The 18,549-nt window shown below is 48.8% G+C and overlaps 2 protein-coding genes across 3 annotated transcripts in view; both read left to right on the forward strand.

The window, feature by feature from the left end:
- Window positions 1-5,178, forward strand: part of OXSR1 (oxidative stress responsive kinase 1) — an 88,099-nt gene extending 82,921 nt beyond the window's left edge. For both annotated transcript variants that reach the window (XM_066550735.1, XM_066550743.1), the window contains 4 exons: window positions 290-342; window positions 664-732; window positions 1,608-1,672; window positions 2,516-5,178. In XM_066550735.1, coding sequence (XP_066406832.1) covers window positions 290-342; window positions 664-732; window positions 1,608-1,672; window positions 2,516-2,590 — 262 coding nt within the window. In that variant the 3' untranslated portion in view covers window positions 2,591-5,178. The remainder of the gene's footprint in view (window positions 1-289; window positions 343-663; window positions 733-1,607; window positions 1,673-2,515) is intronic.
- Window positions 5,179-6,512: 1,334 nt separating this feature from the next.
- Window positions 6,513-12,440, forward strand: LOC136560594 (solute carrier family 22 member 13-like). Its single transcript, XM_066556562.1, has 10 exons — window positions 6,513-6,884; window positions 7,879-7,982; window positions 8,320-8,474; window positions 8,809-8,977; window positions 9,398-9,518; window positions 10,093-10,187; window positions 10,494-10,708; window positions 11,162-11,270; window positions 11,397-11,607; window positions 12,345-12,440. Exons 1-10 carry the CDS (start codon window positions 6,513-6,515, stop codon window positions 12,438-12,440), a joined length of 1,647 nt encoding a protein of 548 aa, XP_066412659.1.
- The last annotated feature ends 6,109 nt before the right edge of the window (window positions 12,441-18,549 follow it).

Consider the following 18,549-nt stretch of genomic DNA (forward strand, 5'->3'; position numbering starts at 1 on the left):
AATGTGCTCCAAGGATATCTCTGCTGAGGGATCTGAGTTGTTGAGACAGTGGAACAGTATGGTCTTGTAGCAGAGGTGGCACTCACCTATCCTGGGCTGCCCCATGCTCTGTCAGGCTGGGAGGCCCCAGAGCTGCTTCCACACGCACAGCAGAGTGCTGAGTTTCTGCCCTTGAGGGGGTAGAATGCAATGAATTCACAGGCTGATTATTCAATGACAGCACTCTCTTTTGGCCACTTATCATGCCATGAAATGGTCTCTTTTATATAAAATTCTCTTCTTTCCACAGGAATTCAAATAAAGAGCTCCATGATATTCGGTTTGAATTCACCCCAGGGAAAGGTGAGCTGGTGGGAAATTCCAGTGTATGAAGGGGAAGTTTTGTGTTTGGTGTTGTGCTGTTGTGTGAGTGTCTGTCCACAGTGCCTTCCTAAAGGCTTGCTGTGGTTGGGCTTGGAGCACTGCTGTAAAACTCATGGATTTGGCTCAAGTGCAGCCCTTCAGTGAATTCACAGCACCTGGTGTGCACTCTGATATCTGTCTTTTGAAAAGGGCACTTCTGCTGTTTGGATTGTACAAGCTCCTTTAGGTTTCTGTGTGGTGCCTTCACCAACTGGACAATTTCTGCTCTGTAATGATGGCTCTTGGGTTTTTCCCCAACAGATACTGCAGATGGTGTGTCTCAGGAGCTCATTTCAGCAGGTCTTGTTGATGGCAGAGATCTGGTAATAGGTAATTACAAATTATTTTTTTCTGCTCTAACCATTTCAGTCATTTTTTGCATGTTAAAAATGACTTGATTAGTGGGTGATAGGGAAATTTCCACTGGCCTTGTCTCTACCCCAGTGGCCCTGCACAACTGCTGTCAACTCTGGTGACAGTTCTGTGCCAACATGTAGGCAACCCCCAGTTCACAAGAAGATGATTTACTTGGTAACATTGTGAAACAAATGTTCCTTGTAATGCAGAATGAAGTCTAATTGATGCATTAGCCAAATCACTATCATCTGACAGAGATGCATCATCAAACTGCTGCACAAGCCTGTCCTGCTCACAGGTCCTGTGCAAGAGAGCTCTGGGACTGGAATTAGCCAGGCTTTTTGGGTTTAATTAGGGCTGGGGAAGGAAGTGTGAGTTGCACGTGCCCTGGGGCAGCAGCACGAGTTGTATGGGGGAACAGCTGCCTCAAACAGCAGTTTGCTAAATAAATGTATCCTCCTGTGCAGCAGGTGGGACTTTTAAACTGTCAGCACTGCCTGTGTATTCCAACTGCAGCAAGCAAAGCTGCTCCTTGTACACAGGAACAGCTGCTAGTGCAAAATTACCTGGATTTCCAGATGCAGTTGGCCATTTATTACTATTGATCTCATCACATCCTGGGAAAAATAACTACCTCTGAAGGAGTAATGTGGTAACAATAACAGCATTTTCACAGTTCAAAGCTTTAGGTTTAAGTAGACTGAGTCTAATTGAGACCTAAACCTTTCGTTATCAGTGTAAAAATTCAAAGCTTCTCAAGTAATAGAAAGAGGACTAATGAGTTTAGGATGTTTTTCTCCAGCCTGTCCTAATATTTGCCCATTTTCTTTGTGTCTGTGTGATTTCAGTTGCAGCTAATTTGCAGAAAATTGTGGAAGAGCCCCAGGCAAACAGATCCATCACTTTCAGACTGGTATTTATTCCTGTTCCCTAATTGATCCAGTTGTCCCTTGCAAGGAGAAGGCATTGCATGTAGATGTTTACTGCAGGCATCTGATGTATGCACTCTAAATCCTCCCTTCTTTCCCAAAGCTTCTCACTGGTTGTGTAACTGTAGGCACTGCAGGCTCCCTGCTTGTATCGTCTGAGCAGCACCTGGGATAAATAAGCATGAGATGATCTGCTAATTAATATATGTAAATGTTGCAGAGGGGTATTTTTGGGGCTTGGAATGTGCACCTGCAGAAATATTTCAAGGCAGGTGGATGGGTCAAGAATTGCCACAGACTCCTTTTTTGGAGGAAGAGAATGAGGGAGGGTCCAGATACATTGTTCCTGAGGGGGAAATGGGGAAATAAAGAAGAAAAAAGGAAAATAAGTGTGGTGAGCCAAAGAAAAGAGCCAAAACTGGGAGTAGAGCAGGTGAATCTTTCAGAGGTGGTGAAATCCAGGGGGAGTTACAGTGGCAAAGCGAAGGCTTAACCAGGTTATGGGGAGTGAAGCATTAAGTGCTCTTATTTACTCTTCCTGTAAGGAGTTTTCACTTGTTTTACCCCAGTTATTGCACATATAATGTCTAGTTGGAGCAGACATTGGCAAAACTTCATTCCCAGCCCTTCATACTTTAAAAAAAAAAAAAAAGGCAAAAATACAAAAGCACTCAATTTTAACTTTAGGTAGTGCAAGCTGCTGGATACAGTGCAAAGCTGTCCTGTGGCTGCTTCCTGCCCCCAGCCTGTCTGATACACCTGCTTGTGGTTTCTGCTGGAAGGTAGAGCATGTGTGTTGCTATTTGGATCTCTCTTCCCTGTTTCAGGCATCTGGTGTCGATGGCTCCGAAATTCCGGATGATGGCAAACTTATAGGATTTGCACAGCTCAGCATCAGCTAAACATTGGTCCCAGGAGATGTTTCCCAACAGAGAACCCACATGTGCATATTCGTAATGCTTCTGTTAGCCTAAAAAAAAAAAACCACTACTGCCAAAGAATTGAACTACAGCCCCCTTCCTAGAAGCTTTAACATTTTCCTTAATAGGATCACAAACCTTCCTGAAATTACCGATGACGTTTACACCTTTTGTAAACAACTCTCATGTTTTTGTATCTGTCATCTCAAACATGCAGACCCAACACGTCATTGCCTGCATGTTCATTTTATTATTGCCTTACTTTAAAGAAAAATACTACTGAGTACGAAGCAGGGGGTTCCACTGCTCTGATGATCTTGCCTAAGTGTTTGCTTACATGTGGTTTCATTTTTTTTTCACTTGCTGTTTTTGCACAAGTTTTAATACTGAACGGATTTTTTTCTTTATTTTGGTTCTTTACCTGCTTCTCCTTCTATCTGAAACACCAATGTACATGTTGTTTGGGTCACCTGGAGTGCTGAGAAATCTGCTTCTCTTTGGCTGTGTGTTTTAAAACTGCTGGTTTGAATGCTTGCACCTGAGAAAGCAAGCAGAGTCTTAACCCACAGGAGGGAGAGCTTCTCTCCCTTTTGTTTGTGTTTTGGAGAAGTTCCTTGACTTTGAGGTGTTAGAAGTCAGCTTCCCTATGTAAACTGCCTTAATTTTTTTCTTTTTTCTTTATCATTTTGGTTCTCTCCACATGAGTGCCAGGCATGGCATGAGGGCTGAACCTTTTAATTTACATTCAGCAGTCCTTCCTGCTGCTTTCATTCTGCATCTTAGGCATAGTCTGTTCTTGAAGCAGACCAGGGAGGCATTGCTGCCTGGAAACTGGTCTTTCAGATGATGAACACAATATCCATGGTCACAGGGAGAGGAGATCTATGTCACTCTGCCTTTGAAACAGATGCACTTCCAAGTGTCCCTGAAACCCAGTTTGGTCATGCCTGGCTGGCCTGCCAGCTGTGTTCCCCAGTCCTTTGCAAGCTGGTACCTGTGGAACCATCCCTGTCGTGTTTTACAGCAATAAAGAATCACCTGTAGAGTGGCTGTACTGGGCAAAAGCGGGCGCTGGGTTTGTCCCTCCTGCTCTCAATCCCTTGGGTCGTCGGGCTGCACCTCAGCCCAAGCCTCCACGTTTGATCAGGATGTCACTGCACCCCTGTCACACACGTATTTAGCTTTTCTTTCCATGTGGTGTTGAAGTTGAGTTTCTACATGAATAATATAAATTATGCTCTGAGTTTGATAAGAGACACTTGTAATGCAATATGTGAATAATAAATGGTGTTGACTTTTTTTTTTCCTACTGTTTCACAGTTGGCCTTTGTAACTGCTCTTGGCTCTGGAGTGTTTTCTACACAGAAGTTGTAAGTCTGTAATTTAACATGCAGATGGAAACGAGCTTTGTTTCCATCAGACACAAACAATGCAGAAACAGAGCGGAATGACTAGGTTCAATTAGGACTTTTGTTCTGTTTCTTTTTTTTCTTTTTTTTTTCTTTTTTTTAATTTCCAAGTCTTCAGATGAACAATCTGTATTTATATCTTGTTCTCTATGAGCAGCTGTGGAAGCTTCCTGAATTGTGCATGTTCTTTTTTTACCGCCCCTGTTGCTTGTAGCCTCTGGGTGGATATTGGGTGTGTCCCCATGGGCTGTTTGCAGCCCCATGGCTGATGAGTGTGAAGGGGAGGGGGAGGAAGATGAGAATTTGGGAGTGAGATCATCCTGGGGTGCTGAGCCCAGGAAGCAAGTGCCCGATAGCAGGGAGTTGGTGGTGGCTGGGTTGGCAGGTGTGTGTTGGCACCATTCCCTGTTGCCTGACACAAAGCACTCCCTACAGTGTCCCCCATTGAGCTTGTTGGCTTGGGAAGAGCAGGCTGGCACCTTGATTTTCCCATCACCCTGTGCTCAGTGTGGATGTGTTGGGAGCCTTTAGGATACACAGACAAGGTAGTTGTGGTACAGTATTATTTTCCCTCTGCCTGCATGCCCTGGGGACCTCCTCATTCATTTGTGTACTGGTGCTGAGGAAGGTTAGGACTCAAACTGCTCAAATGGAACAATGCAGCATCTATTTATTGTTATTCCCCATTTTCCCAAAGCCAGGACTTAGAGAGCTTGAGCTCACGCTAACCCAAGGTTCCGTAGTTCTTTAATGGAGAAAATAAACGAGGAAGAAGCTGATGGGTTTTGCTCTATGGATCTCCAGATCTTTTGGGTAGGGATCCAGAATATTTACTTGGGCTATTACAGTGCTAGACAACTGTCTTTTCTGATGTTGTTCCAGTAAGTGCCAATGCTGTTCATAATTGTTTTCCAGTGTCATTAAGAATTTGGTTTTTGTGCAAATTTCTGATCTGAACCTGGAAGCAGGTGGTAATTTTAAGTTAGTTCCTACTTTTAAGGACAATGCTCTGTTAATGAAAACGGATCCTCTTCACAACTTTGGTGTATTGTAGATTATAATGAAAGATGTAAAATAGTCAGGCTTTTTTTCCTTTTTTGGACTTTGTATTTTACTGCATGTGTCTAATTTTTAATCAATAAAGAACAAATTGTCCATTGCCAGGTGTGTGATGTGTGGTTTGCTTGTCACTGGGTTGGTTGGTTTGTCTGAGTGATGTCTGCAGCCCCTGGGGCATTTGTTTGGCGTGATGGGAGGTTTGACAGCCCCCAGGAAAACTCTGTAGGGAAAGGGAGATCAAGTCCAGGCTGGATGGGGCTCTGAGTAATGCGGTCTGGTGGGAGGTGTCCCTGCCCGTGGCAGGAATGGAACTGGATTAATTTTAAGGTGCCTTCCTACCCAAACCATTCCATGAACGCATCTCTGCAGGAGCTGTGTGCAGAAATGGAGCCAGGAGGGCACTCAGCATGGTGCCCTGAGAGCTTGTCTGTATCCAAGAGGTTTGCTCCAAGCTCTGCATGCCCTGTGCAACTGGGAATGAGCTTCCCATGTCCAGGAATGCCTCAGGATGACACAGACCAGTGTGAAAGTGGGAGGATTTGTACCTTGACAAGTGGTGAGAGCATGAATTGCACTCCATCCTCCACAATAATTGTTCTTAGTGGGTGCCCTGGTCAGCCCCAGTGGGGCATCCATGGTGTTTTTCCAGCATGCTTCACAATGCCCTTCTCATGGATCTGTGGGCAGCAGGAGTATCCAGGTGGCTTTTGGGCACCTCATGGACATCTCATCTCAAAGGGACCCCAGGCAAATGCTTTACCTACATGAGGGATGGGCTGAGCAGTGCTGGATTTGTGTTCTCGATGATCATTTTAGGCATTTTGGACTCAAGCACCATTGCCCCGTGTCAAATTTCTCCATCCCTTTACCCTTTCCCCAAGTCCTTTCTGCATTTAGCTCCCAGCAGCTGCAGGGTGGCCCAGAACTGGTGGAAAGGGGGAACATCCTGTGCCTGGCTTGTGTTGCACAGGGAAGCTGCAAAAGATGAAGGGAATGGCAGCTCCATCCCCTGGACTCACAATGAACTGGCTGTCCTTCCTCATCTCTGGTTCTACCCATCCATTAACATAATTGCCTTTACTCTGCGCTGTTCCCAGCTCTGCATCACTCTGGTCTCATGTTGCCCCCTCTGAACCTGGCTTTCCTGAGTGGTTCAAATGCAATTGCAGCTGTTATAGTCACTGTGGAGAAGAGTCTGTTCCCTGTCCATGCCACCTGGCCCTGGCAGAGGAGCTGGCCCAGGTTCCCTGAAGCAGGGGGTCCTTCTGCTCCAGCCAGCACTGGATGTTTGTGGGTGGCACAGGGATGATTAATATATTACATGGTGTGCTTCCAGTGGCTGCCTATAACTGCAGAGCTTATCTGAGGTTTAAACATTAATTCCAGCCCTCTGGGAAGTCTGTCCCAGCACTGTCCTGTCCCAGACACAGCCACCAATGTCAGGTGTTGGGGAAATTTTGAAAGCAGTTGGTGATTTTGGGCGATTCCAGAAATGCCTGGTGCTGCTCTCTGTGATCCCCTGCCTCAGTGTGGCTTTCCACCAGTTTTGCCAGCTTTTCATGGTCCCCTCTGTGCCTCACCACTGTGACACCAGCTGGATCCTCGCCGTCGGCCCCAACCTGACGCAGGAAGAGCAGCTGAACCTCACCCTGCCCCGGGGCCCCGACGGGCACTTTGAGCAGTGCTCCATGTTCTCCCCGGTGGACTGGGACCTGGATTCCATTCTGGCCTATGGACTGAACCACACTGAGAAGTGCAGCAGTGGCTGGGTGTACCCCTCAGAGCAGCCACCGTCCCTGCTGACCGAGGTCTGTACCTGCTGCTGGATCTGCTGGGCTGTGGAAGGGAGGGATGGGGCACCCAAATGGCCACAGCTCCCCCAGAGCTGGTGCCTGGCCATGGTGCAGTTGGGATTTACAGCAGGTGTGGGCTGGGGACCTTGGCTTCACCATGCAGGCCCCAGGTGTGGTCCTGGAGAGGGTGCAGGCTGTGACAGAGGTGCCAGTGGGAGATGAATCACTCCTGGAGGGACCTCCTGCCCCTGGGATTCCCCATCCCTCTGCATCCAGGGCGTAACCTTTCCAATTTAATATCATGGAACGGTTTGGCTCAGAAAGGTCCTTTAAAAGTCATCTAGTCTAACCCCCAACATCACAATTGTTAGCTGAGAAAGATGCTAAATTAAGATAAAGGAGAGTAGGTTTAGATTAAATGTTAGGAAGAAATTCTTCACTGTTAGGGTGGTAAAGCCCTAGCACAGGTTGCCCAGAGAAGCTGTGGCTGTCCCATCCCTGCAAATGTTCAAGGCCAGGTTGGATGGGGCTCTGATCTATCTGATCTAGTGTAAGGTGCCCTGCCCATGGCAAGAGAGTTCAAATTATATGATCTTTAATGTCCCTTCCCACCCAAACCATTTTATGGTTCTATGATCCTTCCTATGTCACTCCTTCCATTGATGCCCTCTGGGTGCTGGCAATTGCAGGACATCTCTTTAACAGAAACTGCTTGTCCCAGGAATCAGCATTGCATCTTTTCTTCTCTGGGAGCTCAGGTGGTTGGCAGGAAGCAAGCTGCTGCTTCTGTCCCCAGGCCCACCTAAAACCAAATTTGCTGACCAGGAGGCTCCCCTGGTTGGCTGGGCTGGACGAGGGGGACTCCTGCAGGTCCCAGTGCATGGGAGAGGGACCCCACTGAGTGTCCCAAGGGCTTGTCCCACCTCTGCCTTGTGTGCCCTGTGCATACTGTGGTGATTCACATCCTTGGAAGGGGGGATACTAAAGCATCTCTTTCTCCTTTCTCCAGTTTGACCTGGTGTGTGACAGGAAGGACCTCAATGACATTGCCCAGGCCATCTACATGGCAGGGCTGCTCCTGGGATCCATGATCTTTGGGCCTCTCAGTGACAGGTGAGGAGCCACAAGCCCCTGCCCAGGGTCTGTGCAAAGCCAGCACAGCACAGACCAGGTGGTGTGAGCCTGTCTGGACTGTGCACCCTGTGCATTTTGTTACCACTTCTCACTGCAGGGACCCTGACCAAAGTCCTCGAGTCTCATGAGGACATGGCCACACAGGGAGGGGAAGGGAGAGAGACACAGCATGTGTGCACAGTGCTTCCCTTGTCACCCCACAGTCTACTCTGAGCCTTATCAGGGTGATGAAAATCACTGTCTAACCTGCTGGGCTCCTTGCCATCTCCATGGGGTCTCTCCAGACACCGATTGTGTCTTCCCTGTTTCTCCCCAGGATCGGCCGCCGCCCGGTTGTTCTGATCTCCGTCTTCCTCCAGGGCTTGTTTGGCCTGGGAATTGCCTTTGTGCCCCATTTCTATGTGTACATGGCCTTCAGGTGTGTGGTGGGGGCCTCCGTGTCAGGGATCACCATGACATTACTGGCCTTAGGTGAGTAGGCTGCTCTTGCCCTGGGGCATCTCAAGATGTACTAGATAAGTTTTAAAGGAAATCAAAATATCCGTGTTTGACTAGAAAAACGCCGTGGCGAGGACAGGTCTTGATCTTCACTGTCCTTTGGTACTTTGGCAACTTCTCAGCCCTCAGTCAGAGCCTTGGGGAGCATCCCTCTCCAGCCAGTGCTCAGAGGAGGGCAAGGGGAGAGTGTTCCAGAACAGGAGGTCAGCCTAATCCTCACCTCCAGAACAATTCTTCTCCAGGGAAACACCTGTTTGCCTCAGGGGAAATAATTTGGATGCCTGTGAGCCTTCCTTCTTTCTTTCAGCTACAGAATGGATCGGTGTATCCTCCCGGCCCAATGCAGTGCTCACTTCTCACTGCTGCTTTGCCATCGGGCAGATGATTTTGGCTGGTTTGAGTTACGGGATTCGTAACTGGAGGCTGCTGGAAATTGCAGGATCTGTTCCTATATTTGCCTTTTTCTTCTGCATGGGGTAAGTAGGATGTGGACAGAGCTCCTGCAGATGTGACAGCAGTGTGAGGGTGTGAGTGAGGAGGAGGCAGCAGCTCAGAACCAAGCTGGGTCTTTCCCGTTGGAGTGCAGATGCTGGAGGAGCTGCTGCAGAGCTCAGCACATCTCCCTGGGCACTGCACTGCTGTGCTTTGCTTCAGGTCTCCAAATGTGGCCTTTGGAGCCTAAATTTAGGGTACTTAGACCCATTGATCTCATGGGCCATTCACTTTAGAGCTGGGCTTGATGATCCTTGTGGGTCTCTTCCAAGGCTGAAGGTTCTGTGGTTCTGGGATCTGGTCCTGTGGTGATTCCAAGGCTTGCTGGACATGGTCCCAGAGAAAGGGGCTGTGGGGGAGCTCAGCAGGACACAGCAGCATGTGCTGGCCTCCTCTCCTGGCAGGGTGCTCCCAGAGTCAGCTCGCTGGCTGGTGACCAAGGGCAGAATCGAGGAAGCCAAGAAGGTGCTGCAGAAGGCGGCAGCCACCAACAAGCGCAGCCTCCCACCAGAGCTCCTGGAGCAGGTACTGGGGGTCCTGGCCTCAGACACTGCCCTGGGCCTGGCAGCAGCCCCTGGAGCTCAGCTCATGCCAGAAACATCTCTGCATTCCCACTGGGGCTGGGCTGGCCATGGGCTGTGGGGGACTCCAGCTCCAGCTGAGTTCCACAGGGACGAGGTCAGCGAAGAGGCCCAGCCTCTGCTGAGGCTCAGCCTGGAGCTTTCTGGGGTCCCCCTGGGGCTGTGGGAAGGGTTGAAATGCTTCCCTGGCTTTTCTCCTCTGAGGATTCCAGGAGTGTGACTGATCAGCACAGAGTCTCTCTCTTTAGTCTCTGGGTTTCCAGGCAGAAATGCCTGAAGGGGAGTTCCCTCCTTGCCCACCCCAAAGTTCCTCCATTGGGGCAATGTTCATCCTGAGCAACCTCTCAGTCACCATCCCCTGTGCTGGGCACCCTGAGGGCAGTGGGGTGCCCTCCCTGCCAGAGCACTGGGGTCACAGACCTGCCCCACTGAGGCTTCCCATGGTCTGCAGGTGGGAAAGGAGCTGGACATGGGTTTCCTTTTCCTGCTCTGACTCTTTGTCTTTCTGTGTTTTGAAGTTGAAGCCTGAGAAAGAGGTCAAGTCTGGAAGTTTCCTGGATCTCTTTCGGAAGAAGCACCTGCGGAAGGTGACTCTAATCATGTCATGTGCCTGGTAAGACATTCCCTGGTCCATTCTTCCCAAACTTCTAGGTGAAAGAAAGGAAGGGATTGAATTAGTCATTAAGAAATTCGTCATATGGCTTTTGAGTGTTATTTGATGGGTGTTTCTGCTTCTGGCTGTTTAAGATGCTTTGTGGGAAAGGTTACAGCATTTCCAGCTTTGCCAGGCCTGTGGTATTCCTCTGGTTTTACATCTCCTGTGAAATGCTGTGGCTTGGTCAAAATGTTGTCATTGGAGATCAGTGCTGCATTTCCTCATGGCTGACACCTGCTCAGTGCCACCCTGCCTGGCTTTCAGGTTTGTGAACAGCTTTGTCTACTACGGGCTGAGTCTGAACGTGACAAATTTTGGCCTGGACATCTACCTGACTCAGCTGGCCTTTGGAGCAGTGGAAATCCCAGCCCGTTTTGCTTGTATCTTCACCCTGCAGAGGTTCGGGAGGAGGAAAACGCAGGCTGTTCTCCTGGTGCTGAGTGGCCTGGTGTGTCTGATCATCACTGGCATCCCTGAAGGTGAATGACCTCATCCCACACGGAGAGGACATCCTCTGGGAGGGAGGCACAGAGCCCCAACCCTTCCCTTGCTGTTCTGTCCTCCCAGCCAGGGTGGTTCAGATCCCTCTGGGCCTCAGCTGACCCTGGCCACACAGGCCTGCCTGAACCCACAGGGCACAAACCAAAACTTTTCTTGTTGATATCAGTAGCAGAGGGCAGAGCTGAGCCCAGTGGGCCCCTTGTCAACAGAGCTGTGCTCTGGGAAAATTAACCCCTGGGGAGGTGAGATGATGGATGCAGAGTGCAGTGAAAGTGGCTGCCAGGCCAGAGCAGCCTGGCCCATGCTCAGACAGTCGGAGGCCATGGCTCCCTGCAGGTGACACAGTTGTCCCTGCAATCCCCAGTCGCCACCCATGAGTGGTGCTGAGCCCTCCCTCATCCCACAGCAGCCATCTCTCCTCCTCCCCTCAGACCAGCCCGTGGCAACCACCGTCCTGGCCACCATTGGCAAGTTTGCTGCCTCAGCCTCCTTCTCCACCTCCTACGTCTACGCTGCCGAGCTCTTCCCCACGGTCGTCAGGTGAGCTCTCCCCACACTTTGGGGTGACCAGCAGTGATGGTAGTGGGGCAGGAGTTGTCCCCATGGCTCATCCCCGTGGTGGCCTGGGTGTGCTGACCCCCGCCCACAGCTCCCTCTGTCCCGCAGGCAGACGGGCGTGGGGCTGTGCTCCGTGTCGGCGCGGGTGGCCGGGATCCTGGCCCCGCTGGTCCGGCTGCTGGGCCAGCACCACCAGGCCATCCCCATGGCCATCTTTGGCAGTGCCCCCGTGCTGGGGGGGCTGCTCTGCATCCTGCTGCCCGAGACCTGCGGCACCGACCTGGCAGATGACACAGGGGACGGCCACCCTCCAGCTCAGGTGGGTCCTGGTGCTGCCTCTGGGGTGGGGATGTGGGCAGCCAGCGCTGGGGGAGCCCCTGGGATGTGCTGGGAGTTTCTTTAGGAATTACAGACGTGGGAGGGAATGGAATGCATGTGGAAGTCATCCATGTTGCTATAGGACATGAAACAACACGACGCACACACCGCTGCTCTCAAGGTGAAGAAAAAGGGAGGTTTATTTTCAGACTCCAACATTTATAGTTTTCCAAAAGTGACAGAGGATTGGAGGGTGACAGTGCCACCTCTCCAATGACACTGGACAAACCAATAGTCCATCAAATTTCTCCTTCTCCACAAAAGAATGCAAAACAATAAGTTATTTATGTAAGGTGTTTGAGAAAGTTCGTTACAAGAATGTAAACATCGGAAGGCTTAGAAAATCTTAAAAAATCAGGGTGACACATCCCTTCATTCCTGTCCATGGGATACAACAGCCAGTGCTCAGCTTTCCTCCCTCTGCCCTCCTCAGGGAAGCACTGGTGCCTTGCAGCCCCATCCTCTGGCTTTCACCCTCTCATAGCTCCCAGCCCTCATTCCCCATGGGACCAGCTGGAATTGCACCTCAATACTTCTGTTGTCTTGCTGGGGGAAGGGTGTCCACAGGAACAGTCAGGAGTGGGATCCAAGTTGCTGAAGGCTGCTTGTCTCAGGGACAGCTGCCATCAGCTCATTGCACACCTTTCCTTGCTTTTACACCCTTTTCCCTTTCACCAGGTTTGCGAAAATGCCACCAGCAGCTCTCAGAATGGGCAGGTGAAAGGAAAAGGTGCTGGCCAAGACAATGAGAGCACGAAGACCACGTACTTCTAGCTGGCTCTGCAGGTGGCTGTGGATAAAGGCAGCCCAGTGCTGTGTGGGCACTGAGGACAGGCAGGGTCTCTCCTCCACAGGACACCACCTTTGCTTGGGCCATCACTGCCAGTTCTTGGGTTTCCTTGTCTTTTTTGCCTTCCTGTATCTCCCTCTGTAGCTTGTCCTCAGGCACTGCAGGCTGTTGCTGGTGTCCAGCAGTGCTCTCACCAGAGAAAATTAGGTGCTTTTTACTTGAGGGGAAAAAGGAAAGAAATCAAGAATTAGAATGGAGACACTTCCTCTTCGTTTTTCCTGTTATGTCTCCAGGAAGGTGAGACTGTAAACTTTGTCCAGTGAGACACCCACTAGAGCATTGAATAAACTTGCAAGAGAGAACTGGGCTCACTAACAGGAGAGCTGGAGCAGATGCAGCACTGAAAATAATCTCACACTTGCAAGGAGTGATTTATCATGACTGTCTAGCAAGATCATCCCATTCTGTCATAAAAACACTCCTTTTTTTTTTTTTTTAATTTGAGATACTCAGCTGAGAAAAAAAAATAGTGATGGGAGAAACAGCATGCAGGGAGCAAGGATGTCTAACAGGCAGCAGAATTTTCCCTTCAGTGCTGGTGGCTTTGAATTGATGCCTGTCATGATGCTTTGGGCATGGAAAATGGTACTGTTGGGCTGCAGTGTGGGACCAAATTGATCTGTCCATTCCAGGAAACTGAGGGATGTTGTGGCAGTTGGTCTCCTAGAAAAAAGTACAAATTTTTCTGGGAAATGTCAAGTCTTTTCTACTCTGTTCTAATCTATTCCCTTTTTGCTGGATCCATTTTGTATTTAAAAGATTTAGGACTGCTTTTGTCTTATACTGTGACGAAAAAAAGTGGTTTTCCTGTGCTTCCTTTCGTATTATCTCAGGCCCCTCAATCCATCTTTCTTTTCCCACTGGATGGGTACAGAAGAAGCCTGGGAGCTGCACGTGGTGGTTCTTCCTCTTTGACTGTACAGCTCAAAGGTTTTTTTCTGGTAGTGTCAAGAAATGTTAAACCACAGTATTTCTTCTCTCCATTGTCATGCCTACATGTTTTCCATGGACCAAAGTACCTCATGGATGTTCAGTTTGATCAAGACAGAGTTTTGGATAAAATCAGTGCCATGTGACATTGTCCTGCCAGGAGGGACTGGCTGTGGTGCAGTTTTCTCTGCTTTTTGGCACTGCTTTTCAGAGGATTTCAGAGCTGTGGTGCTCATCTTCAGTACCCTGAGAACAAAGGGGTTCAGTCCTTTGTCCTTTCCTTGGAAAAGGCTGGGGAGTGCCTCCTTCAGGCTTTTGTGGAAAACAGGCCATTGAGGGTAAAGGCTGAGGGGAGAGCTTGGAGACAAATGTACAGTTATTGGAGGAACCATTTTGGAAATTGTACTCTGAGACTCTCTGTTTTAGCTCATTTCATAAATAAAGGCATCCAAGCACAGCTGATGTACTTCTGCTTCCAGCTCATTTGTGCCTTCAGTGGGCTGAAGATCCATTTCATGGAATCTTGGAGTGGTTTGGGTGGGAAGGGACCTTAAAGATCATCTCATTCCAATCCCTCCTTGCCACATGCAGGGACACCTTCCACTATCCCAGGTTGCTCCAAGCCACATCCAACTTGGCCTTGGGCACTTCCAGGGATGGGGCAGTGTCCTGGTTTAGGACAAATTTGGGATGAAACTTCCAAAGGGGTCCCTCTAGAAAGCAGACCCAAGTGGCCTCTCCCACAACTGGTTCAGGAAAAGATTTCCTTGGAGAAAAGTGGAAAAAAACCTGTTTTTTTAACAAGTAAAGTATTCACAAGCACAAAAAATGAATAATTTTAAACAATAAAACCTCCTGCTGTTCTGAAGAGATGGCAAATTCAGAAAGTCCTTGTCGTGGGGGGTAACTTGGTTCACTCAGTCTCTTATCAGTCCCTCCTGTGCTGGAAATGCCACATCCTGGGCCCCTGTGGGCCACAGGTGTGAGCTCCCAGTGCTCTTCTGGGTTTTCAGTCCAGAGAAGGGCAGAAGAGCTCCAAGAAAAAGAAAAAACACAGCCTGAGGAACATTTCTGCCTCAGCTAGCTAAAAACTAACTAAAAGCAAAAGAGAGCTGTGGTCATGTTCGCAGGGCGAGGGAAGAGATGAGAATCTTGACTCCATGTTTCAGAAGGCTGATTTATTATTTTATGATATATATTATATTAAAAGAAAATTATATACTAAAACTATGCTAAAAGAATAGAGGATTTCATCAGAAGGCTTGAAAGGAATAGAAAGGAGTGAATAACAAAAGCTTGTGACTCTCAGAGAGTCCGAGCCAGCTGACTGTGATTGGACATTACTTAGAAACAACCAACATGGACCAATCAAAGATGCACCTGTTGCATTCCACAGCAGCAGATAATCATTGTTTACATTTTGTTTCTGAGGCCTCTCAGCTTCTCAGGAGAAAAAATCCTAGCAAAAGGATTTTTCATAAAATATGTTCATGACAGAGAGCTCTCTCCCACTGTCCGTGCTGCAGACAACACAGTCCAGGAGAAGGATGTGGGGGAGCAAATGCAATTTCTGATAACAAACTGTGCTCTTCTTCTCCTCCCCTTTGCTCTCTGAACAAGTCTAAAGGTGCAGAACTTAATGTCCAGCATAAACAGAACAGACAACTGGGGATACAAGCATCATAAAGCCACCCTAGGACAGGCAACCACAGCTCCTCTGGGCACCCTGTGCCAGGGCATCACCACCCTCACAGGGAAGAATTTTTCTAACATCTAATCTACATCTCCCCTCTGTCAGTTTTAAGCCATTCCACCTTGTCCTGCCACTCCATTCTCTTGTCCCAGGTCCCTCTCCAGCTCTCCTGGAGCCCCTTTAGGCAATGAAAGGGGCTCTGAGGTCTCTCCCTGGAGCCTTCTCTTCTTCAGGCAGAACAATCCAAACTTTCTTCATAGGAGAGGTTCTTCAATCCCCCTAATCATCTTTGTGGCCTCCTCTGGACTCACTCCAACAGCTCTGTATTGTATTTTATCTGCTCTTCTCTGGATCACTGAATCTTGTGAGTTTGAATGCCCCTGCACTTGAAGAGCACCTGAACAGCTTGACTCACGTTTTGCCCAGCTCAGCACAAGTGGGAGGATGTCCAATGTTTGTGCAGCGCCTCAATGTCACTCCTAGCCAGCCCACACCTGGCCTTGCACTGTAATGAGCAGAGGTGACAGCACAAAGTGGAGCCAGGGGTGCTGGAACAACATGTGGGAATGCAAACATAAACCTGTGGGAATGCAAATACACTTCTGCATGCACACAGTGGGGAGTTCTGGGCTCTCATGATTGTGAGGCCATGGGCAAAGGGTAAAATGGGACCTAAGGAAAAACCAAGGCAAAGAGGATGATTCCATATTGAGGGATGGGAGCCAAAAAGTCAACAAGGTGATGAGGACAAAATGGGGGTAGAGAGGTTTATCTGGGAAGAGGAGGTTTTCTCATTTTAGAGACAAATTTAGGAGAAAATGCTCTGGAATTAGTGTTTCTGCTAAAGAAAAGGCTTCAGTAATTCCTTTTCCTGTCAATGAGAAAATGGATACCAGTGGGTGAAAGTAAAAAAAAACCCAACTGTTTATTGACAAAGTGCCCACATGGCAAAGGAAAAAAATTGAACAAATGCTAGATATTGAGCCATCAGAAACTTACCCCCAACACACACACACACATGCACAAACCCTACAGCAAAACAAAAACCCCAGAATGCCAGGGAAAGAAACAAACAGACCAGCTGAGTGGCAGGGGGAACAAAATGGCACCAGCTTTTTTGTCTCAGGGAAAGAAAAAAAGCTCATGCAGCAGCCTGGGCAAAACAGATGGGAACCTGTGGAAACTCTGACATTGGTCTCCTCCTCACAGCAAATGAAGCTGGTGGATTTTGGTGTCTTTTTTCTTGTTGGTTCAACTTTTCCTGAGGTCTCAGGCCAGGCAGAGCAGCTCCTGCCTGATTGGCTCCTGGCAATTGTCAGATCTTAGGCCAAAACCAAGGTGAATAATTAAAGAATAAAACCCAAAAAGTCACCAAAGGATTGCTGCTGCAGTCCCTTCAGGCCAGGAAAAGGGGAAAAAAACTTTCTTGCTTAAACTAAGAATAAACCAAGCTAGCCAAGCAACTGTCCTGGGGTGATATTATGATGATGCTCTATTTCCTGTCTGTTGTATGCCCAGAAATGGCATAAAACATTGTACCTTTAAGATGGATCTGGGGCGGGGGGGGGGATCAGGAGCCTGGGAGCCCCGGTGAGGGCTTTGTTCAAAGACTTGGTTTGGAAAGGCAGGTGTCTGCTGAGGAAGGCAGGAGCCTCCCTTGAAATAGAAAATGTAAACACCCTCCCTCTGAATTATTATACTCTTGAAATTAAGGGGCTCTCAGGAAAAGAGATGGGAGTAGGAATAACAGCTCTTTACTAGGAAAATAAAAATAAAAATGCAGTAATAGAAAACAAACCACTGCCAGAGTGAGAGCAGTCCCTGTCCCCTGTGTGTCAGGGGGTGGCACAGCCCCATCCCATGGGGGCTCAGCCCTCCTGCAGTGCCAGCTGTGGCTCTGCTGGAGCAGGGATCCTGCACAAGGGGGGAGTTTTCCTCTGCAGCTCCAGGGCTGCTGGAGATGGGCCTGGGCTCCCTCTGGCCATGCAGGGCAGCAGAAAGCTGCTCCTCTGGCAATGCACTGGGCAAAGGCTGCTGGGCTGTCCCAGCACCTCAGATTGGATCCAGGTAGGAATGCTTGGCTCCGCCCCTGGGCGGAGCATCTCCCCATGGGATGCTGGGATTGGATCAGCCCTGCAGGGACACTCAGTGGCCATGGACAGCAGAGATCTCCTGCAGGGAGGATTGGCTGGGGGAGAGAGAAAGAAAAAACTGCCCCATGAACAGCAGAGAACTGCCCCAGCTCTGACAGATGGCAATAGAATGCATGCCCCAGCCAGATCTTGCATTGTGATTTAAGGCTCGCTCCCAGGCCTGCTCAGTGCTCTGCCATGGTCATTGGCAGCTACTTTGTTGCTTAACTAACTTTTTTTTTTTTTTTTTGGTAGCTTAAGCAAGAAGTTTATTTTTTTCTTTCCCCACCTTTTCCCCTGATCTGCTGCATCAATCCTCCAGGTTTTTTTTCTTGAACACTTTTGGCTTGGGTTTTGGTCTGAAATCAGACTATCAGTGAGATGGACCAGGACCTGCAGGGGGCTGGTGGGAGCTGTTCTGAGCTGAGACCTCAGAAAAAAAAGCTGAACCAACAAGACAAAGGACACCAAAATCCACCAACTTCATCTGCTGTGAGGAGGAGACCAATGCCAGAGGTTCAGCAGGTTCCCATCTGGCTGCTACGTTAACTCTTTTTTTTTTTTTTCTCTTCCCTGAGACAAAGGGGCCACTGCCATTTTTGCCCTCCCAGCCTGCTTATTTCTTCCCTGGGCATTTTGAGATTTTTTGTTGGTTGCAGGGTAAGGTTCTGAAAATAAATATCTAGCATTTATTCAATCTTTTTCTGTGCCCCGTGGGAACCTTGATTTGTTAATAAACAGGGTTTTTTTTTCACTTTCACCTACTGGTATTCATTTCTCTCATTGGCAAAAGGCATTACTGAAGCCCTTCTCTGCAGGAAACATTAATTCCAAGGTGTTTTCTCCTAAATTTGTCTCTAAACCAAGACAGCAGCAAAGTGACATCCAGTCTGCATTGCACACAGCACATCCTGGATGAGTCTTTGAACAAAGCCCATTCAGGAGCCTCCAGGGCTCCCAGCAATCCCCCAGACCAACCTTAAAGTACAGGAGCCATTTCTGAATGTAAAGGAGATGATCAGGAGTGGAGTATCATCATAAAATCACCCCCAGACACAGAAGCAGGGCCAAAACAGCTCCTGTTGTCAGAGCAGCCCCACAGGGACCACTGAGATAATCAGCACATTTTCAGTGTCAGTGACACCAACAAACTGTGCTGAAATCCTGGCTGTGGGACAGAGGTGTCAGCATTCTGGATCTTTCCCTTTACCTAGAGGACATCACCCTCTCCTTTCACCTGACCCCATGCTGGGAAGCCCCAGGTGCATGAGAAGAGCA

The sequence above is a fragment of the Molothrus aeneus genome, chromosome 1 (genome assembly GCF_037042795.1).
Source record: "Molothrus aeneus isolate 106 chromosome 1, BPBGC_Maene_1.0, whole genome shotgun sequence".
Taxonomy (NCBI): domain Eukaryota; kingdom Metazoa; phylum Chordata; class Aves; order Passeriformes; family Icteridae; genus Molothrus; species Molothrus aeneus.

What these genes read in the sequence shown, in the direction of transcription:
- LOC136560594 (XM_066556562.1), top strand. Translation starts at nt 6,513, where the DNA reads ATGTCAGGTGTTGGGGAAATTTTGAAAGCAGTTGGTGATTTTGGGCGA. An exon ending in CACCGTCCCTGCTGACCGAG is followed by an intron (nt 6,885 to 7,878) that starts GTCTGTACCTGC and finishes TCCTTTCTCCAG; the next exon opens with TTTGACCTGGTGTGTGACAG. An exon ending in CATCACTGGCATCCCTGAAG is followed by an intron (nt 10,709 to 11,161) that starts GTGAATGACCTC and finishes TCCTCCCCTCAG; the next exon opens with ACCAGCCCGTGGCAACCACC.